This window comes from Littorina saxatilis, linkage group LG10, assembly GCF_037325665.1.
Source record: "Littorina saxatilis isolate snail1 linkage group LG10, US_GU_Lsax_2.0, whole genome shotgun sequence".
In the NCBI taxonomy this organism is placed as follows: domain Eukaryota; kingdom Metazoa; phylum Mollusca; class Gastropoda; order Littorinimorpha; family Littorinidae; genus Littorina; species Littorina saxatilis.
Window position 1 is genome coordinate 21,978,128 of NC_090254.1, and position 24,474 is coordinate 22,002,601.

At 43.6% G+C, this 24,474-nt stretch overlaps 1 protein-coding gene across 1 annotated transcript; it reads right to left on the minus strand.

The window, feature by feature from the left end:
* Window positions 1-1,378: 1,378 nt before the first annotated feature.
* LOC138978403 (uncharacterized) lies at window positions 1,379-24,163 on the minus strand. Its single transcript, XM_070351135.1, has 6 exons — window positions 23,952-24,163; window positions 17,594-17,659; window positions 17,080-17,165; window positions 16,266-16,383; window positions 5,515-5,573; window positions 1,379-3,943 (listed from the first exon to the last, which is right to left on the minus strand). Exons 1-6 carry the CDS (start codon window positions 24,138-24,140, stop codon window positions 3,838-3,840), a joined length of 624 nt encoding a protein of 207 aa, XP_070207236.1. The 5' UTR covers window positions 24,141-24,163; the 3' UTR covers window positions 1,379-3,837.
* Between the last annotated feature and the right edge of the window lie 311 nt (window positions 24,164-24,474).

Genomic DNA, 24,474 nt, shown 5'->3' on the forward strand with positions numbered 1-24,474 from the left:
GACAAAGATTCCGGAATAAACAAACATTTCGCGGATACAGACACAGAAAGACGTCATGAAGAATGCGATGCTTCAAAAGATACAGACTGTGACGATGACTGTGACGTCATTCACATATACCGAGACGTCAGTCATTCACAGTTGTTCGGTCACTTCCGTCAAAGAGTAGATCTCTCGTGTTTGTTCTCTCCTCTGTTGAAGCTGTGAGACATAAATAGTATTCCGACTTGGTCGTGTGACAGAGTTTTCTTCCACACTCGATTAGCATCATGAACTGACTCAGGTCATAATGTCCTACGCGAATCTATCAAAACAAGGAATACAGAGTTAGTCCCATAATGGTTTTTGCGAGCACTGATCTAAATTTGAGATGAGTGTTCGCGAGACGAAAATGATTGCAGATTGGCCGACTTCGACAGTGATCTCCGTTCTGTTCTTCACAGTTATGATAAAGACATCGTTCTAAGGTCAAAACAAGTCGAAATTTTGAGACTGCTGCCGGAAGGAGACCATAATATATGGTTACATCACCGTACAGAAAAAATCGTCTGCTTCAGCGAACGCCGAAACCAAACGGTTGATTATCACGTGACACTTTTGCCATATTTAGAGTTGTTTGCACAGTAAATACAGCCGCGAAAAAATAGCTCCCTTGAAACTGTCTTACAAATCAATTCCTTTGTAATTTAAAAATTACACAACACCATGAAAAATCATTATCGACGATCGCGAATCTGCTTATAATACATTACAAAAAGCTCTAAATATGTAAAAAAAAAATAAAAGTTTAAAAAAAAATCGGTTTCCTTGCCAGACAAGGAAACTCAAGGCATCCTGTCAGCATAGACCTATATTATAGGTATAAATATAGGTCCCTGCTGTCAGAGAGAGAATGAGCCGAACTCATTTTGACCTGAGTTCAGGATGACTCGATTAGCTTCGTTAGACAATCAACGTAATCTCGTGTGGAAGAAAACGTCTGTCACACGACCAAGTCGGAATAGCAGGTAATATTTATGGCGTGAGCACAACAAATATATACGTTATAATCGATCTACGTTTTAACCGATTTATTTTTAGTGATAAATAACATCAGCGCTGGCCGGGAAAAAATAAAATGTACTTTATAACCGATCTACGTTATAACCGGTTACGTTATAACGAATTCCGACTGTAGACAAACCCTTTCTTGCTATATATGCATCCTGATTATAAGACACTGGTATCACATGAACCTTATGTAAACTCTTCTGCAGAATGTATGTGCATGTGTTTGTGTCCGCCCTGATATGGCCCTTCGTGGTCGGCTGGGCATTAAGCAAACAAACAAACAAATGTGTTTGTGTTGTGCATGAATAATTATGTGGTTGTGTTCTGCTTGAATCAACATATCATCTTTTATTTCAATAAAGACTTTAAAACATCATTCAATACTTTGTTCTGAAGATTTAAGTGATAGAAAAGTGTATATTTTTTACTGTAAGTGTGTGTGTGTGTGTGTGTGTGTGTCTTTGTGTGTGAAACTCCTGTCAAAAGCAAATAACTAAACGATCAAACAGAGCACTTCAAAAACAGGCAATTCCTCTTCAATAAACATCTAAAACAACAATGTTCATACTCAATAAAATCGGATTACTTTATTCAACATAGTTCCCACAAACACAAATCATATGACAACAAAATCATTTCATTGCAACCAAGACGCCAAAACAATTTTTGTTTTCCTCAAAAAACAAATAACTGAGATTGCTTTATTACACACATTTTTGACCAAAAAAAAAGTTATCCGGCACTTCTTCATACAGTGTTCGATCATGCTGGCTGTACAAAATCTTCAGTCTGCATGCATTCACAAAGTCAACAGTCTTCTGACGGGACCCATGTTTGATATTCAGGGCAATGGTGTATACTCTGGCCAAACCTGCTGACGCACACACACACACACATCTGTTGCCAATCTTCCGTCTCTCTCTTGTCAGGCATGAAAACTGAAAAAAAAAAAATATTGAAAAAAAAATTCGAAGGCGCGTAGCGCCAAGTTTTGCAGGCGCGTAGCGCCATGTTTCGCAGGCGCGAAGCGCCAAGACTTCTAGGGGGGTCCGGGGGCATGCTCCCCCGGAAATTTTTTTTTTCAAGGGTGCAATTTGGTGCAATCTGGGGCTATCTGAGCCTTAAAATTGGATTCAAACATGGCCCCAAAACTATTTTACTATAACTATGACTAGGAAAAAGAAAAAAAAAAAAATAAAAAAAAAATTAAAAAAAAAAAAAAAAAAGGAAAAATACGGTTTATTTTTTTCAAAAATACGGAAAATACGGAAAATACGGAGAATTTTCATGCCTGCTTGTTCTCTCTCTCCCCATAATAAATTAGTTGGGCGAGTGCTGGACGTTAAGATCAGAATTATCTTGTCTTGATATTGTCGCTTAATGTTAACAGCACTGGAGAATGTGCCACGGGTTGTGTTTTTCTCCGCCACATTCACACTTGGCTGTATCCTTGAGACCCATTCTGAGATAAAAACAAAATCAATCAGTTCACATTTTTCGGAACTTCCCCTCAGCTCTACTGTACAATACTAGGTTTATTTACAAGACTTTTCTCTGCAACAAACCCGTACATAAATCACAATTACTGAGCTTAATTTGAAAAACAACAGATATCTTTATATTTTTCAGCACATAATGACAAAGCAACATCACAGTAGCATGCAATGTGGGATATACATAACTTCCTGATTGTACTTCATACTTATTTTCATCTATCCAAACAAGAAGGGCAAAGCCCATACGACTCACATGCTTTACACATTTTTCCTACCAAAATACATGTGACCTTAACCCAAGGTCAAGGTCATCCAAGGTCATGCAACACAAAGCTGTTAATTCAAGACATAGGAAGTACAATGGTGCTTATTGGCTCTTTCTACCATGAGATATGGTCACTTTTAGTGGTTCACTACCTTATTTTGGTCACATTTCATAAGGGTCAAAATGACCTTGACCTTGATCACATGTGACCGAATGTGTCTCATGATGAAAGCATAACATGTGCACCACATAATTTTTAAGTTTGAAACAGTTATCTTCCATAGTTCAGGGTCAAGGTCACTTCAAAATATGTATACAATCCAACTTTGAAGAGCTCCTGTGACCTTGACCTTGAAGCAAGGTAAACCAAACTGGTATCAAAAGATGGGGCTTACTTTGCCCTATATATCATATATAGGTGAGGTATTGAATCTCAAAAACTTCAGAGAAAATGGGAAAAATATGAAAAATAGCTGTTTTTTAGGCAACATTTATGGCCCCTGCGACCTTGACCTTGAAGCAAGGTCAAGATGCTATGTATGTTTTTTGGGGCCTTGTCATCATACACCATCTTGCCAAATTTGGTACTGATAGACTGAATAGTGTCAAAGAAATATCCAACGTTAAAGTTTTCCGGACGGACGGACGGACGGACGGACGGACGACTCGGGTGAGTACATAGACTCACTTTTGCTTCGCATGTGAGTCAAAAATGAACTCAGACCCAGTTTTCTCTCCCTCCATTTCATTTGTTTATTTCACAAAAAATATGTACATTAGCCAGAACCATAACCCGACAATAAAACACATTTTCTCTCTTTGTACATTTTGGCATAAAACTGGTGGAAGAAGCACCACAATAGTGTACACACACAAGCAGGCACCCCCACACACATTTACACATACACACACACACATATATGCAGGCATCCTCACACACACACAGGCATCCACACCCACGCACACACACACACACTCACTCACCAACATGTACTCGCACAGACAAACACACTGAAATCACCAGTTCTACACAGGTAATGTTTTTGACACTGTTTTTGAGGCGACAGCATAAAAGATGTTAGAAAAAAACTTGAGCCCTGTTTGTCCCCCTGGAATGTAACTCACAATGTACCTGAAACAGAAAACAAAACATCACATATTTACCAATTCACCCCTGTATCTCTATGCAATGTTCGCCTTGCAGAAGATGTAATGGATTTGTTTGCAGAAACACATGGCATGAGCACACAAAAAGGCACTAACATATATTTTGGAATAGAGTAACATTATTACAACAACAAACAAGTCGCGTAAGGCGAAATTACTACATTTAGTCAAGCTGTGGAACTCACAGAATGAAACTGAACGTAGTCCGCCGCTAGTGCAAAAGGCAGTGAAAGTGACGAGCCTGTTTGGCGCGGTAGCGATTGCGCTGTGCTTCATAGCACGCTTTACTGTACCTCTCTTCGTTTTAACTTTCTGAGCGTGTTTTTAATCCAAACATATCATATCTATATGTTTTTGGAATCAGGAACCGACAAGGAATAAGATGAAATAGTTTTTGAATCGATTTCGGAAATTTAATTTTGATCATAATTTTTATATTTTTAATTTTCAGAGCTTGTTTTTAATCCAAATATAACATATCTATATGTTTTTGGAATCAGAAAATGACGAAGAATAAGATGAAATTGTTTTTGGATCGTTTAATAAAAAAATAATTTTAATTACAAGTTTCCGATTTTTAATGACCAAACTCACTCATTAGTTTTTAAGCCACCCAGCTGAAATGCAATACCAAACCCCGGCCTTCGTCGAAGATTGCTTTGCCAAAATTTCAATCAATTTAATTGAAATATGAGGGTATGACAGTGCCACCTCAACTTTTACAAAAAGCCGGATATGACGTCATCAAAGGTATTTATCGAAAAAATGAAAAAAACGTCCGGGGATATCATACCCAGGAACTCTCATGTCAAATTTCATAAAGATCGGCCCAGTAGTTTAGTCTGAATCGCTCTACACACACACACAGACAGACAGACACACATACACCACGACCCTTGTCTCTATGTTAAAACATTTAGTCAAAACTTGACTAAATGTAAAAAGTAGGGTCGGTAGGGTGAAGCATTTGTTGTCTGCCTGAGCAGCCATTGTCATTTTATTTCAAGGGAGGATAGTACCACTGCTTTATTTCTTCCTTTGATTACTTCCCTTGCTATGGAGCACCAAATCTGTCATTGTCTGTGAAGCTTGGTTATGTTTTTTCAGAGTGTTAGAGTGTTTACATGGTTTACATGGTTGTTGGTTCTGTGATTGTCTTTGTTTTCATAGTCGTTTGTTCAGTTACGTGTTTGTCTGTAGCCATCCTGACGAAATCTCCAGACATTCACTTATAACAGACTTATGTACTACAAAGATTACACACAAACTATTCAAAAATTCAGTGACTCACACCATTCGGCTTTACACTTATTTGATAACCCAAACAGGAATATACTTTTATGTGTCGATATGTTTTGAGAGTGTGTTTTTATGTGATGTTATTTTGTGAACGAGCCAAAAGAAAAAATTCTGTTTGCTGCATTCAGATAATAAAGTGTTATTGAATTGAATTAAATTGATAATACCAGAATGTTTTTCCAATAAACATTGCTCCTTAAAACAGCCACATGAGTCCCAAACAACAGAATTACTCACCAGACAAGAGCAACAATTTGTCCGATGGCACAAATCACTGTAAACAATGTACTGTGAACCTGAAAACAAACAAAAATTAATGTGCATGTCAACATCCTTCCCTTGAAATCGGAGTATGACTGCTTAAATGGCGGGGTAAAAACAGTCATGCGCATAAAAACCCACACATGCAAAAAAACACAAGTGTATATGGGAGTTTCAGCCCAAATACGCACAAAAAGAGGAAGAAGAAGTCAAGATCCTTTCAGTTTGGATCTTTTAAAATCAAAATCCGCACGCTGCCTTATCAAATCCTTCAATTCACAAGTAAAATTTCACCTTGATATTTTACAAGATCTGACGCTGCACAGGAGATTCTTATAAGTAGATAATATATATTGGTGGAAATTAATCTAATACTTTACCTTTGAAAGTAAGAGTGTATTTTGCTTAGCCAGTTAAAGGGCATAGCACACACAGACTTTGCCTCATTATCATTTTCACCCAGAGTATAAGTCTCAAACAGATTTGATCTATTCTAGACCAAACAAACAAACAAACAAACAAACAAACAAACACAATTACTGGTCTGGGTGGCCGAGTGGTAACGCACTTGCGCTCGGAAGCGAGAGGTTGCAAGTTCGACCCTGGGTCAGGGCGTTAGCAATTTTCTCCCCCCTTTCCTAACCTAGGTGGTGGGTTCAAGTGCTAGTCTTTCAGATGAGACGATAAACCGAGGTCCCTTCGTGTACACTGTTATGGAGTGGTATAGCCCGGTTTTTAGACAATCATAAATGTCTCTACACCACTCTATAAGTTTAGTATTTGTTTACAGACTTGAATGTAATCTGAATAGTTGTCCGCTACCGTAGCTTACAAGGCACAAGCGCACACGCACTCACACACGCAAAAACCTGGTGTTAAATGGATCTTGACACTGCCAAGACTAATTATTATTAGTTTACAAAGCTTTTTACATCACAAAATCATTTCCGGGCTTCGACCAGTACTCTAGGTCGACAACACCGCAAGAAACTCTACAGTCCAAGACGCAGACACCTTTTGGCTCAAACAAAGCAGCTTAACAGGTAAGACGAATAGGTATTCTACTGTACGTTACCCTACTGCCATCTTTCGGCTTTCAAGATGTTGGTATGGCTGTAAGTCCTTCAGACGACTGACAAGGGTGCACCAGTCCTCACGACACCGCAACCATTGCTTGACGTAGTCCTTGATCCTTCCAGTCCGTCTCGGCGGCTAACTGTAGAACTCTGCCAGCTCTCCATGCCATGGTCATGTACACCAAGCCGCAGTTGACTGGTTCAGTTCAGCCTCCGTCGATGAAACCCTCCAGTTGGAACACTGTAAAGTTTATAGTCCATAAATCAACTTGTCTTTAGTTTCTTTCACTCGCACAATAAAAATACTCACTCGTCCAACATATTAAGCTGCATGAGCCAATATAATTATTTACACGTTAATTCCTGTTTTCTAAAGCCAAGAAAACGTTACGTAAAACCCTCACATGTTTAAGCAGTGTAGCACAATAGCTTAGGCCTACACAATAACGTTAAACACAGAAACAGTCACTCTTCTCACATACGACAACATGACATGAAAATATAACCGGTTTCAAACATACCTCAAAAGAGTGTAAAGCCAACATTTAGTACAGTCGCCGGCCTGGCATGAATATGAAAATGGAAGATATCACGTAGACTGATAGGGAAAGTTCGTCAGTCTTCATCCTTCTTCAGTCAGATACCTAAAACAGGAGCCCGTCTGCTAACGTGTTACGAAAAACATGAGTCGAGCTTGGCTCCTTGACGGCGACTGATTTTACAAAGTCGTTCTTGCTATGACATTGCCAGTGAGCTGTCGTCTGCATTACTTGCACGTGAAAAACCTTGTCAGTTACACAAAGGTTCAACTGCGGTCAACGTGACGGTATGCAGCCTATAGCCCTTTCCAATGTCTGACCATCGCTATAGTCTATTCTATTTACAACAATACACATTACCACAAATACGAGTAAACCGCTTCGTAACATCACCCCCTTTCCTCAAAAGAAAATGAATTGTTGAAAAAACGATGAAATTTTCTGAATCTCGATCAGAGATTATCCAAAAAGTCAAAAGAATTATATATAGGTCATGTTCAGAAGCTGTTTAAAAAAAATATGAATGAAACTCGAGTTAGACCTTGGCCTTGCAAGAATATACCAGTCAACACATCAAATCAAAAATCAAATCAAATCTGAAAATGTTACTGGACAAACAGGACAAACAAAACAATCATTCACACCCGTGTAAGCGCACGTGCCTTGAGATACAAAACAATACTGCTAAAGGGTCAAACAAACAAACACTATTGGGCGCCATTTGTTATGGAGTGGTATAGAGACATTTATGATTGTCTAAAAACCGGGCTATACCACTCCATAACATCTGGCGCCCAATAAGGGACTATACCACTCCATAACAAATGGCGCCCAATAAGGGAGTGGTATAGCCCTTATTGCGGCAGATGTTATGGAGTGGTATAGCCCGGTTTTTATACAATCATAAATGTCTCTACACCACTCTATAAGTTTAGTATTTGTTTACAGACTTGAATGTAATCTGAATAGTTGTCCGCTACCGTAGCTTACAAGGCACAAGCGCACACGCACTCACACACGCAAAAACCTGGTGTTAAATGGATCTTGACACTGCCAAGACTAATTATTATTAGTTTACAAAGCTTTTTACATCACAAAATCATTTCCGGGCTTCGACCAGTACTCTAGGTCGACAACACCGCAAGAAACTCTACAGTCCAAGACGCAGACACCTTTTGGCTCAAACAAAGCAGCTTAACAGGTAAGACGAATAGGTATTCTACTGTACGTTACCCTACTGCCATCTTTCGGCTTTCAAGATGTTGGTATGGCTGTAAGTCCTTCAGACGACTGACAAGGGTGCACCAGTCCTCACGACACCGCAACCATTGCTTGACGTAGTCCTTGATCCTTCCAGTCCGTCTCGGCGGCTAACTGTAGAACTCTGCCAGCTCTCCATGCCATGGTCATGTACACCAAGCCGCAGTTGACTGGTTCAGTTCAGCCTCCGTCGATGAAACCCTCCAGTTGGAACACTGTAAAGTTTATAGTCCATAAATCAACTTGTCTTTAGTTTCTTTCACTCGCACAATATAAATACTCACTCGTCCAACATATTAAGCTGCATGAGCCAATATAATTATTTATATGTTAATGGAAAATTTCCTAAATAAATTTTCATTTAATTAATATACTTACCCGAATCACATTAGCATTGAGTCACCTGAGATGCTTATCACTGAAAAACGCTTACCCGGCTAAAGAATTTAAAGGGAAGCAACCCCATCACCAAAACGAAAGTGAAAGTAGCTTTGGTAATGGGCCAGCACACCGGGAGTTACCTCCCATACGGGTGTATGCCACGTCACTTCCTCTAGGAACACGTGCCTATTCTCATACGGCTTTAAAAAATCTTAAAACCATAAGCGGGGCAGGTGGGAGGGAATACAGTATGTGATTCGGGTAAGTATATTAATTAAATGAAAATTTATTTAGGAAATTTTCCATTAAATATCATATTCTTACTCCGAATCACATTAGCAGATAACATCAACAAGGCGGTGGGCTAGAAATGAATCAAAACTCACCATCAAGTTCTGGACAGGAACTGGCCTGCTGCTATGAGCGCTGGAAGGCCTCTGGAGCCATCCTGTCGAAGAGCTGTGACGTCCCGAAGATAAAAGTTTATAAAAACATCTTCGGAACGCCAATACGCAGTTGTCAGCACCTCCTCTAGACGTCTGGAGCGCAGAACTGCCAGAGAGGATGCCCACGCCCTCGTTTCATGGGCTCGGGCCGAGTCAAGTGGCAAGGAGGGCATAACCCCCCCCCTCTTTGTGCGACTCCACTCATAAGCCTGCTTGATGAGCGAGGACACCCACCGGGCCAACGTTACCTTCGACAAATCTTTCTCGCGCCTAGTAAGGAGAGAGATAAACAACAACTTCTGAGAACTAGACCGAATCGGCTGAGTCCGGGCTAAGTACAGACGAAGTGCCCTCACAGGGCAATTGACCGAATCGGGGTCATCCGGGGCCAACGCGCTGGTCAGAGCCTTAACTCTAACCAGCGGAGAGGCCTGCCCCGGAGACTGATTCTTGGCCAGGAAATCAGGCCGGAAACGCAAAGATGCGGAACCGTCCGGCTCAAAGGAGATATCTCCAGGCTGACCCGACAGGGCGTGGACCTCGCTACCCCGTCGGGCCGTAGCCAACAAAAGGAGAAACAGCGCTTTGCGAGTGACATTGAACAGACTGGCCTCGCTTAAAGGCTCAAAATCCGCAGAACGAAGGAATTCCAGGATTAAAAACAAGTCCCACTTGGGAGCGGGCAAACGAGCTTTAGCTTCCTTAAGAGCAGCCCCTTTAATGACTGCAGCTATAACACCCCCGACTCGAACAGAACGACCAATCTGCTTAAGAGTCGCCGAGATAGCGGAGCGCCGGACCCTCAACGAGGAGACTGAGGCGCCCTGCGAAGACATGAAAGAGAGGTGGTTAGCGACCTGAATAGAGCGCGGAGCCACCGAACTCACCCCTCTAGCTGAACACCAGGCAGTCCATGCCTTCCAGTGGGAAGCATAAACTGAAGAGGTGGACGCTCTATGCGAGCGAGCCACCAAGTCCAGAGTCAAAGACGACGCCCCAGAGCGCTTCAGCGAGTCCCGAACAACTTCCACACGTGAAGCTTCAGAAGACTGGGCTCCTCGTGTGGAATGCCTGTTCGGGGCTGCACTAGTTCCCCTCGCACGAGTGCGAGAGGAATGGGGGGCCCTTGGGCGAGCCGAAGAAGATCTGGAAACCAGACCTGCGACGGCCACAGAGGAGCGACCAGAAGAAGAAGGGCCGGCTCCTCCATCTCCGCTTTCCGGATTACTCGGCTGAGTAACGGAAAGGGAGGAAAGGCGTACGCCTCCAGACCCGTCCAGGGAAAGTCCAGAGCGTTCACTCGCCATGCCTGAGGGTCCGGGAATGGCGAGACGAACACCGGAAGCCTCTTTGAGTACCTTGTGGCAAAAAGGTCCACCAGAGGCTTTTGGACCTGGGCCCAAAGGCGAAGCAGTGCCCCGTGAGTGATCGTCCACTCCGACTGAAGCACTGTACCGGAACGACTGAGCGCATCCGCCAAAGTGTTCAGCCTCCCTGGAAGGTACCTGGCCGAGATCGTGATATGATGCTGAAAGCACCACACCAGGATCTCGCAAGCCCTCTCCGAGAGAGACGGGGACCGCGAGCCTCCCTGCTTGTTGATGTACGCCGCCACTGTCATGTTGTCTGTAAACAGACGAACATGTTTGGCGTACAGGGAGGGCAGAAACTTGGCAAGTTGATGTGCCACAAGGACTGCTCCGTCGTCCACAGACCGGAAGTAGTCTGAAGATCTGTATGTGCCCCCCAACCCTCCCTGGACGCATCTGTAAAGAGGTCCAGGTCGGGGAGGGGCACGACGATCGGAACACCTCTGCAGACCCACTCCGTGTCCAACCACGGAAGGGTCGCAGACTGGAACCATCCCTGCAAAGGGATGAGGGCGTCCCAGTCCACCAGAGGAGAGTCCACAAACGGCTTCAGCGCGAACTGAAGCGGACGTTTGTGGACCCGGCCCAGTGAAACCAGAAGAGCCATAGACTCCATCTGCCCCAAGATGGAGGCGAGCGAGCGGATGGAAGCCATCAGGAGAGGTAAAGTGGAGCGAATCTGGGCTTGGAGCTTGTCCACCCTTCTCTGAGAAGGCTGGACAGTCCAAGCGACCGTGTCGAAAGACATCCCCAGATAAGTGAATGTCTGTGACGGGGTCAGCTCCGACTTTACCCGGTTGATCGAGAACCCCAACGAGTTGGATTCTCGAAGAACCGTCAGGGTATCCTGCGAACAGCCGCTCTGGGACTGGTTCATGATGAGCCAGTCGTCCAGATAAGCCCGCAGACGGATACCCTGGGACCTCACCAGTGCACAGACCTGTCTCACCACCATGGTGAAAATCCATGGTGCGAGAGACAGCCCGAAAGGGAGTGCGCGAAACTGGTAGATCTGATCTCCCCACCGGAAACGAAGCCATTTCCGGTCGGCCGGATGCATAAGAATGTGAAAGTATGCGTCCGTGAGATCGATCGAGGTCACCCAGTCTCCTGGGCGGAGAGAGTCTCGGACAGAGGCTGGCGTCTCCATCTTGAATTTTATCTCCCTCAAGAAAGTATTGAGGAGAGATAAATCCAACACGGGACGCCATCCTCCTGATGCTTTGGGAACAGCGAACAGACGCCCGTAAAATCCCAGGGAGCTGTGGACCCGAACTCTCTCCACCGCGCCCTTCTGCTCCAGGGAGGCAATTTCCGACTGCAAGACGGAACGTGCTTCCTGCGAGAAGGGGGGCTTGAACCGCGGAGGCACTCGGGTAAGAGGCGCCTTTTCCTCCCGCCAGAGTAGACGGAAGCCCGATCTCACCACTCCCACAATCCATTGGCTGTCTACTACCGACATCCAACGAGAAAGTGCCCGGGAGGGGCCTCCCGCCATCACCAAGGTGGAGGGCGGGAGGGAGGTGAGATCGGGAGCGCTTCATTGGGGGTGTGGCTTACTTCCAGAGCCGCCACGCCCCCTCCCCGATGCCGTCCTCTTCTTCCCACCACGAGCGGCCGGCGGAGCCTGCCGCTTCTGAGCTGGCTTGGGGTTAGACGATGTCTGAGCCTGCTTCTGTTTAGAAGGCTGAGACTGTTTCACCCCCTTCAGAGTGTAGTCAAGGAACTGACTGTCCTTGTTTGACTGAATCTCCTTCTGTCTGGCATCCAGTGCCAGCGGACAGAAGAGAGACTCCTCTGAGACCGGGGAGACTCTCAAGGTCTCCCTAGTAGCCAGTTCCGTGAATTGGGACTGCGAGAGGAAGAGATCCCTCCTGCAGAGTACCGCTTGGGTGTACTGCAGGGAGGAAAGACGCAATTGTTCCTCATTGACCTTGGCCAATGCGGTCAAAAGCGCAGAGACATCGTCCGCATTCTGTTCTTCACTGAGAGTGAAAGGAACCAGCGAATCGGTCAACGCCCGAGACAGAGCCCGAACGAGAGTCTCCGCAATGGAGGACAGTTCGATCTGCCGACGTCCAACCTCCTCAGCAGAGAGGAGGGAAGCCTCGGAAACCGGCAAAACCGAATCACGCTTGATCGGTTTAGTCAGAAGAGGCAGCAATTCCCGGGAAACCGGAAGGGTAGCCCTAGGGAGTGCAAAAGACGCCAGCCAACTCTGGCTCTGATTGGGCATGCCAAGCTTCCTATTGGCCGTAGGCACGAAGGAAGAGGCTTGGGCAGCTGAAGCCACCCACTGCTGAGCTGATTCCGGAACTGGACCAAAAGGAAGCAGTAACGGAACAGGCACTGGCCGAATACCACTCCCCGCATGTGCTGGACGAACCAGTGAATGCGAAAGTTGGTAAGCCACTGACGGAGACTCGGCGAACCGGAAGGAAGAAACATCTTCCTGTGCCGGCCGGAAGTCCGCCATGGCAGAAGGAACGAATGATGCGGAAGAGTCCGCAGCCACCACCCCTTCAGGAAAATAACGAGACGTTACTTCCGCCGCGACGTCAAGAACAGCCTTGAGCTTCGACGGAAACACGCCCCGCGACTCCTCGCTGACCACTGATGGAGCATCAGAATAGTCACACGTGGAACCATGACCGAAGTCACCAGTTCCGGAAGCAGAAGCATGCCCTGGCAAACCGGAAACCGGAAAAGCCTGAGCACTAACGTCATCCTGCCGCCCAAAACCCTGTGAAGGTAACGGGTAAGCAGGACGACCATCCGCAAAAACCGGAGCTGGATGAGCTGACGTCACTCCCCCGACTGAGTGGAGTGATGCCTGCTCAAGCCTAGGCGCTTGAAAGCCGGAAGGCGCACGCTGTAATCCACTATCTGGTATCCGGAAGGAACCACCAGAAGAGGAAGAAGCGTTTCCGGCCGAAACCGGAAGTGTAGTCAACGGAACCGCAAAATGCGGAAGTGAAGACTGCACTGGTTGACTTCGCGATCCGGAAGGACCGGAAGTCAGTGAATACTCCATCCTGCCGCGACCGCCGTAGCGTGCCGGAGCGGACGGATCATCACTTCCGGCAAGTGCCGGAAATGCGGCAGTCGAAACCGACTGCCGCCGCTGTTCGATCAAGTCCGGGGCCTCGTAGGTTATCGCCGGAAATGAAAGATCAGCAAGGTATCGGTCGTGACCCGATGCGAAAGAGCTGTCCCCCGAAGGAGAACGTCCAGGCGCCTCACGAGGGCTATCGGACCAGCTCTGCTTACCAGCCGACGCTGAAGAGGGAGGACGCTGCTCCAAGCCGGAAGTGGAGGACAAAGACACGGAAGCCAATGCCCGGACGTCACTGCCAGATGCCGGAAACGCCGAACTGCTGGCGACGGAACGCTGAAATTCTGCCTGCACCAAGCTGCGGATTTCCGGAACCAGTGACTTTAACAGAGAGGAAACCAACGCACCTTGTCCAGGTGCTAACAACGATGACGAAGTCTCCGATGTAGAGACAGGTGCAGAAGTAACAGTAGCGCTAGGCGCCGCAAAAGAAGCAGAAGTAGTAACAGCGCTAGGCGCCGAAATTGGTACAGCCAACAAAGTGTTACGCTCTTGGTCTGTAACAAGTAACGTTGCTTTGGAAGAGGAAGACTTAGGCTTAATTTTCCCCTTGGGGTCCGACTTGCCACGGCGCTTGTCTGAATCAGACATGTTGACAACAACACGTGGCAACGCGAAAAAATTTACTGAAACATAAGTCTAAACGACTGGAAAATTCAGTAAACACACGCACTAATGCGTTTACAAAATACTATAGCTAAACTTGCCCCACAAAAAGCAGAGGCACGGAGAGCTACGAACAAAGTCACACGAGCTAGAAAACTAACTCACACAACAAAATGGCGACACGCAAGACACTGACACGAACGTCAACAACACGTGGCAAAGTAAAAAGATTTACTGAAACGTAAGTCTAAACGACTGAAAACACAGTAAACACACACGCTTACGCGTCAACAAAATACTAAAGCTACACTTGCCCAAACAGAAAGAGGGCACGCAGAGCTACTAGCAAAGTCACACGAGTTAGCTAACTAACTCACACAACAAAATGGCGAAACACGCAAGTCACTGACACACAAGTCCGTAAAAAACGGACAACGTACAGTAACGAAACAGCGCAAACAACCAACAACAAACGGGAACGAGCTCACCAAACTGTAGGCAAGGCGAGCAGAAAAGCTGGGTAACGTGGCCGGCGGGTGTCACTCAAACACACAAGGTCAGCCACAGAGCGTCAAAAAGTGAACCGTCCTCTCCGAGGTGAAAAAGACGTATGAGAATAGGCACGTGTTCCTAGAGGAAGTGACGTGGCATACACCCGTATGGGAGGTAACTCCCGGTGTGCTGGCCCATTACCAAAGCTACTTTCACTTTCGTTTTGGTGATGGGGTTGCTTCCCTTTAAATTCTTTAGCCGGGTAAGCGTTTTTCAGTGATAAGCATCTCAGGTGACTCAATGCTAATGTGATTCGGAGTAAGAATATGATATTTAATTCTGTTTTCTAAAGCCAAGAAAACGTTACGTAAAACCCTCACATGTTTAAGCAGTGTAGCACAATAGCTTAGGCCTACACAATAACGTTAAACACAGAAACAGTCACTCTTCTCACATACGACAACATGACATGAAAATATAACCGGTTTCAAACATACCTCAAAAGAGTGTAAAGCCAACATTTAGTACAGTCGCCGGCCTGGCATGAATATGAAAATGGAAGATATCACGTAGACTGATAGGGAAAGTTCGTCAGTCTTCATCCTTCTTCAGTCAGATACCTAAAACAGGAGCCCGTCTGCTAACGTGTTACGAAAAACATGAGTCGAGCTTGGCTCCTTGACGGCGACTGATTTTACAAAGTCGTTCTTGCTATGACATTGCCAGTGAGCTGTCGTCTGCATTACTTGCACGTGAAAAACCTTGTCAGTTACACAAAGGTTCAACTGCGGTCAACGTGACGGTATGCAGCCTATAGCCCTTTCCAATGTCTGACCATCGCTATAGTCTATTCTATTTACAACAATACACATTACCACAAATACGAGTAAACCGCTTCGTAACATACACTACATTGGGGTATGCACGTTAAAGATCCCACGATTGACAAAAGGGTCTTTCCTGGCAAAATTGTGTAGGCGTAGATAAAAATGTCCACCAAAATACCCGTGTGACCTGGAATAATAGGCCGTGAAAGGTGGATGCAGCGCCTAAAGGCAGTCGATCTACTGGCCGATGTGAATGCGTGATATATTGTGTAAGAAATTCCATCTCACACGGCATTAATAGGTAACATGCGCCTTGAGTCGCCTTGTGTGGTGAGATATGTGCGCGATATAAATCCTCGTAAATAAATAAATAAATAAATTAAGGCTTACAATGCTATCAAACATATCAGGAATCCTTACTAAATATAGGTAATGTTTTTAACAGACTTTACGATGATCCTGGTTTGATTTTCTCAGGGAGTTTAAGTTTTCACATCTGCTCACATGCTGTTTACAAGACAGCAGCAAGCTGACTAGAACAAATCAAATCAACAGACATTTTCAAGAAAAAGAACATCTGTGGACTTCAATCCACAGCTCCGCTAAAGTACTGACCCACATAGAGAAGTAGATGGTGGCGAACATGGTACCAAAGTAGACAGTGGTGAAAGGGAGACGACTCAGGGAAAACAGGTGTTTCACATGGTGGTAGGGACCCCAGAGGAATGCAAAACTAAAAAAAAAGATAACAATATAATAACATTGTTCATTTTGAGTGAAAATCAAGCAGCTGAAATGCAGCGTACTTTTCTCTTAGAGATCATAAAGTGTAATTGTATTGTATTGTATTGTATTGTACTGTATTATATTGTATCATTTTCTATGAATTGTAATGTATTGTATAAGACTATTATGGTATTAATCAATCAGCCGAGAATGAAATCTTCAGCGGAATAATCTAAAATAAAGCCCCACTTTCCCTTTTTTCTGCTAAAAAGCTCACATCATCGGTACCTCAACTGTCTCCCAAAAGTAGCACAAACAATATAATACAAATCCGGAAGATGCTGTTCTAAAGTGAAACTTAAAACCATGGACAAAAAACACAAAAATATCCAGTACCAGGAAATAAAAACCACGGTCTATGGTAATTATGGATATTTTTTGCTTTACTGACAAATAAATACAATAGTGGAAATGGAACTATAGTAACCGTGTAAGACCTTCAGTTTAAGATTTCCTGTTCAATCATAGGCTTCTTAAAGTTAAACTCCATTTTTAGATTCCCTTCTTTGTGATCTCCTTTGCTCAAATGTTCAAGCTTTAAAAAAAAAAAAGAGTTAATAGGACTAGGTGGGTTCCATGGTGATGACAATAATGCCATGTTAATAGTAATAGTAAAAGTTTTCCACATTTATGACAAGATTACCTTGAAATGACAAAGAGACTGCCAAGAGTGTACAGCATGGCAAACTTCCTTGCCTTCAGAATCAGCATGGGTATGTACAGTGAAGCCTGAAATATTCACAATCAGGTACTGTCATCAGTGATAAAACAGTACAACTTAAAATCAGTTATATAAAATACATCCTTTCCTTCTTCCAGGTCATTTCCCTGTAAATGTTCACGTGACACATTTTTTAACAAAGACGAAAATAAATAGTAATCACTTGCAACAAAGGACAAGTAAACATACAGTAAACACACACATACACACACACACACACACACACACACACAACAAGAAGGTTTTATTTGCTAGTGGACAAAACGAAACATTTACAATAGGTGACTGTAACCATCATCGTTGACGGCCACTTAGAATTTACTGAGCGTTTAGAAATATTGCTTAGTATATCTAAACAGTACGAAAATTTAGAAGAGTAATCAGATTATCAATCAATAAATCTTAACTTGTAATGCTATTACTGAGTAATACTAACCAGACTGAAGCAAAATGTTCCCATAAGAATGCACATCACAAATCCAAGGATCCTCTGCTTCTTAGTCTGTGGAAAAAATAGACATACTTATGTAAATTACACATAGATTACTGAATGATAATATTCATTAACTGATTGAATGATTCAAGCTTTTTAAATACTATATAGTTTCATTTTATACTTTATTGTTTAATTGACGGGAAATTCCAGTCACTTCCTCCCAGTGAAAAGGTGTGTCTAATCTAAACTACAAATGTCCCACTCACCCGACAATCTTAAGGCCCGGTCACACAGCCCAAAAGTCGCGTAAACGCATGAATCACGCATAATATTTGGTTGTGCGTGCTTGTCGGTCGAGAATTTGACCATTTTCGCTGATTTACGCGATGAAAATCACCAATGAATTGCGCAAGAACTACGGAAAGATCACGCAAAAATCACTAACAAACCACGCATTGGCACGCAAAGGTCCACGGAAAACCACGTATAATCTGCGCAGTATCACTAATGAACTGCGCATGATTCGCGCATGAACTGCGCAAGAATTGCGCGTCAGCCAGCGGCGCCTTGGCATTCCCGTTTCAACAGTCGCGAACGATCACTGATTTTCCACGCATATTTCGCGTATTGTTCGCTTAAGCACTACGCAAACTACGCAGAAATTACATAAAACAGCGCAATACTGCGTAAACTCTTACGCAAAGCCGAGTTTTGAGCTGCTCAATACCTGGAATCGCGTAAAGCGCCGATCATCGGCGGACAACTACGGAGGTTCCACGTCAGATAAACTGATGAAATGCGCAAATTGCGCATGTATCGCGTAAGGATCGAATTTCGTGCGTGATTCATGCATTTACGCGACTTTTGGGCTGTGTGACCGGGCCTTTACAAGATGCAGTATTATGGCTCACCTAATAGTTTTAACCTTATGATTTTATGCAAAACTAGACAATCCGTACAGTTACATTGACAATGTTCTTACTTTTCTTCTTCTTCTTCTGCGTTCGTGGGCTGAAACTCCCACGTACACTCGTGTTTTTTGCACGAGTGGAATTTTACGTGTCTGACCGTTTTTTACCCCGCCATTTAGGCAGCCATACGCCGTTTTCGGAGGAAGCATGCTGGGTATTTTCGTGTTTCTATAACCCACCGAACTCTGACATGGATTACAGGATCTTTTTCGTGCGCACTTGGTCTTGTGCTTGCGTGTACACACGGGGGTGTTCGGACACCGAGGAGAGTCTGCACACAAAGTTGACTCTGAGAAATAAATCTCTCGCCGAACGTGGGGACAAACTCACGCTGACAGTGGCCAACTGGATACAAATCCAGCGCGCTACCGACTGAGCTATATCCCCGCCCCTTCTTACTTTTCAATAGACGAATTCCGAAATAACTCCTGTCCCGTCCACATGTTTCGCACACACCCCACGCTAGTGATTAGCCCCTCCAATGTTCAGCAGAGGTTTTGCAAGAAAAGGTCTGACTCTTCCACAACCCATACAAACCCAACAGAAGTATTTCCTATAATCGTCTATTGGGAACTCAGTCAGACATATGGTGAGTCAGCTTTACATTTTACATCAGCTTACGGTCAATTTCTTTATTTCTTTATTTGGTGTTTAACGTCATTTTCAACCACGAAGGTTATATCGCAAAGGGGGGAGATGGGATAGAGCCACTTGTCAATTGTTTCTTGTTCACAAAAGCACTAATCAAAAATTTGCTCCAGGGGCTTGCAACGTAGTACAATATATTACCTTACTGGGAGAATGCAAGTTTCCAGTACAAAGGCCTTAAACTTTACAGTCACTGCAATTAGCAAAACTTAAATATTAACAGCTATTGTGTTTTCAGCGTATATTTAGACGAGACAAGTATAATGCCGACGAGTCTCATTATACTTGTTCGAGTCTAAATATTGGACCCATATTGCTATGCTGAAAACACAATAGCGTTTATATAGCTATTCTGACATTATATTCTGTGTTAAAATCATGTTTTTGTCAGCAACAACTACCAGAATGGTCCATGTCGTTGATTGCAGACGACTGTTATAGTGCGCATATCCCTTTGCGCATGAAGCCACGGAAATCACCGAACATTGAAAAACCCACGGACATGTATTACGGAGAAGACTCGAGATAACCGGATGTTTAGCATTACGTCAATATGCTAGGAATCATATGACGTCATGACGTATTATGCTTGCTTAGTATATTCTATGTTCGAAAGTCTGACTTCTATTGGGGATTTGCGTGATGAAGACTGCGGTAAATCTGTAGATGATAAGAGAACAAGGATTGTCTCAGAAGAAACGACTAATTGTTTCAGATCGGAAACTTCATTTCAACATTGCACTATACAATGGACGTTCTGTGTGACGGGAGAGTTTGCTGATTTTGTGTTAAACATAGGAAAGATCGTCTGCTAGAATCAGAGATTGCAGCTTCTTGAACTTTGCAAGGTTTGTTGCCTGTTAAAGAACTGGATTTTACACGTAATGTATGTCATGTACAGTAAGCAACATATATACAAAAAACACACACACAAAGCAAATGGCATCGTCTGTCGACTATTCACAGAAACAAACCTGGCGAGGTATGCGTTTACTTTATACACGTGGAAGAAACCGGAACCATGCGTCTTTCCCAAATTCCCCCACGTGTCTATCAGAATAGATATATATATTGCTTCATAATGGTACACTAGCACATGTAGTAGTATATATATTTACTCATTTAGTATAAAGAATCTAGGGACAGACTATACATGACTATGACATGAGCCTTGGCCTTGCTGTGTCTAACTCTAAAACGCCCCCATCTTTGACTTCATTCGGATTCTGTTCTTGTTCTCCAAGCATGTCCCCTCCTCGACCAACTGCGGATCCAGACATGGCCTGACCCAACAGATCTGAGGACCAAAATGTGGGGAGCACTGGAGGACCTGGAAAGAACGTCCATGTTCATGGCATCCTCCAGATTCCGAGTCTGACACAACCGTCGTACGAAGAAGAAGAAGATTCGGATTCCTTTTTTAGTTAGGGTCTGATATATATGCATGCATCTTTATTATATTTCTTAACAACAACATTAAAAAACTTAACAAATTCTTTGTCTCTGTCCACCTTTCCCATTTTGTTGTTGTTAATGTTTAAGCTGTTTTAACTTTGGCAAAGGCTACACGCACTCTGAGTGTATACAGGATCGATAGGTCTTTATACACTCCGACAATGAAAAGCTCTGTTACAACTTTAAGCCAATGAAATGCGCCCTTACAAGTTGTAAGGAAGTAGTCAATGAAAATCAATCTGATGTATTGACTTCCGCAATCTCTTTTTCGGAGTGCACACTCACGTAGTATACAACCACTTCTAGGTCGATACACACTCCAAGTGTGTTCTAAACTCAGACAATAAACAGGCGTGTAGCATCAGTTATTGTGTGTGTTTGTTTGTTAAAAAAATAGGTGTGGTTACGGTAACCCGACCTACCCTATTTTTAGGGGCCGACCCTATAACTTTTTATTACATTTGTCCAAAAAAAAACGAGTGCAGAAAACGCAATCGCACACTTATTTCCCTGTCAAGTAGGTTTAATTTGTACACATTAGAAAAAAAAGTTTAAAAAAAAAGTGATTGCCTACCTTCCTACCCTATTTTTTTGGGCTATGTTACCTTAACCACACCTATTTTTTTTTTTTTTCCTTATTGTGTGTGTTTGTCCCTAGCGTACTTTGAATCAAAGTTTGATTCTATGAATCGAAAGTGAAACGTTCCTTCGCACAATGGCATCGAATCACACTCTGAGTTGATGCGGTTCTCTGATCTTTTGTGTGCACTCCGAGAATTTAATCTACGTTACAGTAAAGGCCGTGCAGCATCAGATTTTGGTTTTGGTTTTTGTACTCTGATTCATTCGCTTGCGGTTGCGTAGCAGGCGGTAAAAACTTGGATCAAGATAAGTTGTTGTTACTAATTGTTTGTCTGTGCACTTAAAAGACCGTTGGGTCGATATATTTGTGAATGTAACGTTTTTTGTCAATATCAAATGTTCCAACAACTTGTTTTTTGATTCTGAAAATTGGAACGTTGGCAGTTTCTTTGTTTTTGGATGTACTCTGATAATCAACTGCTCTGTGTTCCTATCGCAAAGTGGTGTCAAATGGTAAATTCGCTTTGCGAATGGAAGTTAACGTCGGAGTGTATACAGGGGGCAGACTCATGTATACACTCGAAGTGCCAGTGCCTTTAACTTTTATGCTTGTAAGACTATGGAACTGTAAGTGTGTTCCAGTGAGTAGCAATACTAAGTGAATGTTTATACTTATTGGTATTAAACTGCCAAATGAAAATTGTCTTCATTCTGTCCTCAAACTTCAGAAAATATTGCTGCCAAGTCGGCAAGTGCAACGGTCACAGCAGAAGAGACAAAGCTGCCATGAATCATGTTGAATGACAAAAACGTTAACAATTCTACAGTGCTTACTGCTTTTCAAACGTTCTTGGGCAGGGTTCTCGGAATGTTGGTAACACCAGAGACTATAGAGTATACAGAGACGCTTCATCCTTCTTTGCGCTGCGGTGCGAAAGTGAGACCGGCCAGCCAGCGCGCGGGAAAAGAGCCACTCCCTGCCGCACAAGGAAGTTCGCGTATAGCGGCTGCTGTCGGCTGTGTTTATATCACGTTTATATTAACATACTGTCTGTTCTGTCCGGCTGACAGTGCTGCAAAAAGTAACTGAACGAAAAAATATGTTTGTTTGTGAACATCCTTTTTAAATGACCATAAAAACACCGCAGAAAATGGTGTAGATTAAAATTAAATCAAATTTACTTAGGCGGCAATAGTGACCCGCTGCATCGCTGTAGTTATGCAAACATGATTCAAGTCAGTGTCTTTTCACGAACTAACCGTCGTTATTTTTGTGTGTTTTAGTCAAATACAAATACATACTGTATACATGGTCACTTAAGCCTGAGAAAATATGTCAGGAATAAATCGTTAACGAAATAGTTCCCGGTCAAATCGGTAACTAAGGCATTTAGTCAACTTAGCGTCGTCCCAGCACCTCTAAAGTGAAATGGGTAGTCAATTGCACGGTGCTAAGAAATTATCATGTAAGGAAAACTGTAAAATACAGCAACTTAAACAACATTATTGTGACCTAGCTGACTTTAATTAAAGAATCTTGATCGATCGATGATTGTCTTATTTCTTATCGGTTGCTTCTTTCTTGTTCAGAAAGCTCTCTCTCTCTCTCTCTCTCTCTCTCTCTCTCTCTCTCTCTCTCTCTCTCTCTCTCTCTCTCTCTCTCTCTCTCTTTATTTTTTTCCTAGTCATAGTTATAGTAAAATAGTTTAGTCCCTCTTTAGGGCGAGGGCCAGATGCAAAAAAGCATATCTATGCTTATTCTTGTCACCCTCGAAAAATAAAGATTCAGTGTCATTGTCATTGTCATTGTCATTGTCATTGTCTCTCTCTCTCTCTCTCTCTCTCTCTCTCTCTCTCTCTCTCTCTCTCTCTCTCTCTCTCTCTCTCTCTCTCCCCCCCTCTCTCTCTCTCTCTCTCTGAGTCAGTTACACACACACACACACACACGCACGCACGCACGCGCGCACGCACACACACACACACACACACACACACACACGCACGCACGCACACACACACACACACACACACACACACACACACACACACATGAATTGAGATGAATTAACGAGGTACGGACCGACTGGATGACACTTTGAACAGCATCGTCACAAGTATTCTAGTTTGAGAAGTTTTCGACTTTTGCGCTTGGACGAAGAATAGAATCAATTGTTCAGTTGTCCTTCAAAACAAAATTAAGCCTGATGTTAATTAAACAACTGCGCAATCACATTGTTGAGCTTGTGTACAGTGTGTGTTTTCTCTGTTCTGGTAGAATACACGCAGTTCGACGCTACACTTTTTACTGATTTTCCGACATTTAACGAGAGAAAAAAAACAAAAAAAACAATCCTCACTTGCTCTCTTCCTCAGGAAATTTGAACATCCTGAAGCCTTTGGCATGTGAGTTTGAGCAATTGATGGCCAAAGACCATGCCCCGCTGTGTTTTCTTTTTGGTGCGGCCATGGTTGTGCTGCACGATATCGCTACTGCTGTGGAAAGGGAAAGTAGGTTTTTACATGTTTCCGCGTGGTGGCGCCACGGGGCTTCCTGTTTCAATTTTCAGCGCCGAATGAAGCGTCTCTGTGTACTCTACAGTCTCTGGTAACACTGAAACCGAAATCCGACCCCTGTCATAGTGTCAAGAGAATTTCACCGAAGCCTAGTCTCTAGCGAACAGTGCAGAAACAAGTGATCTCACCAGACTGGGCAGAAGTGGGTCCTTTTGAGCGTCAGAAAACCAGCCGTTTGCCACTTCGTTGGCTTCTGAAGAAGTATCGTTCTGAAACCAGCCGGAAAGGTATGATGATTTTGATTCAGAGTCGCCGTTTAAGCCACTTTTCTGCGATCGAGACAAGTAGTCCTTCAAACTCTGATTCAAGTCGGCCATCTTGATACGTTGTCACTGACTGAGCAATATTGGAATACTGTACAACTGAAGATAAACCATATCGAGATCTTACCCATTTGAAAATAAGATCCGGCTTTTCTAGTGAGTTTGCACCGGCTAAACAGGGGCAGAGGCACTTGTATGGAACACGTGTTTTGTTAATACATTTCCATTCGAGCGATGCACCTTTAAAATTTTAATTGTGTTCTGATAAAGTGTAATCACAGCATCTGTCTGTCTGCCTACCTGGCCTGTGACAACAGTTCACTCTCAACACATCCTCCCTGCACGTGCATAACGAGTTTTTCATCTTTCCCGCCCAGGCTTGCCCTCG

What these genes read in the sequence shown, in the direction of transcription:
- LOC138978403 (XM_070351135.1), bottom strand. Translation starts at nt 24,140, where the DNA reads ATGGCCGACTTGAATCAGAGTTTGAAGGACTACTTGTCTCGATCGCAG. An exon ending in ACCCACTTCTGCCCAGTCTG is followed by an intron (nt 17,660 to 23,951) that starts GTGAGATCACTT and finishes TTTTTTCCACAG; the next exon opens with ACTAAGAAGCAGAGGATCCT. An exon ending in CAAATTGTTGCTCTTGTCTG is followed by an intron (nt 3,944 to 5,514) that starts GTGAGTAATTCT and finishes TTTCTGTTTCAG; the next exon opens with GTACATTGTGAGTTACATTC.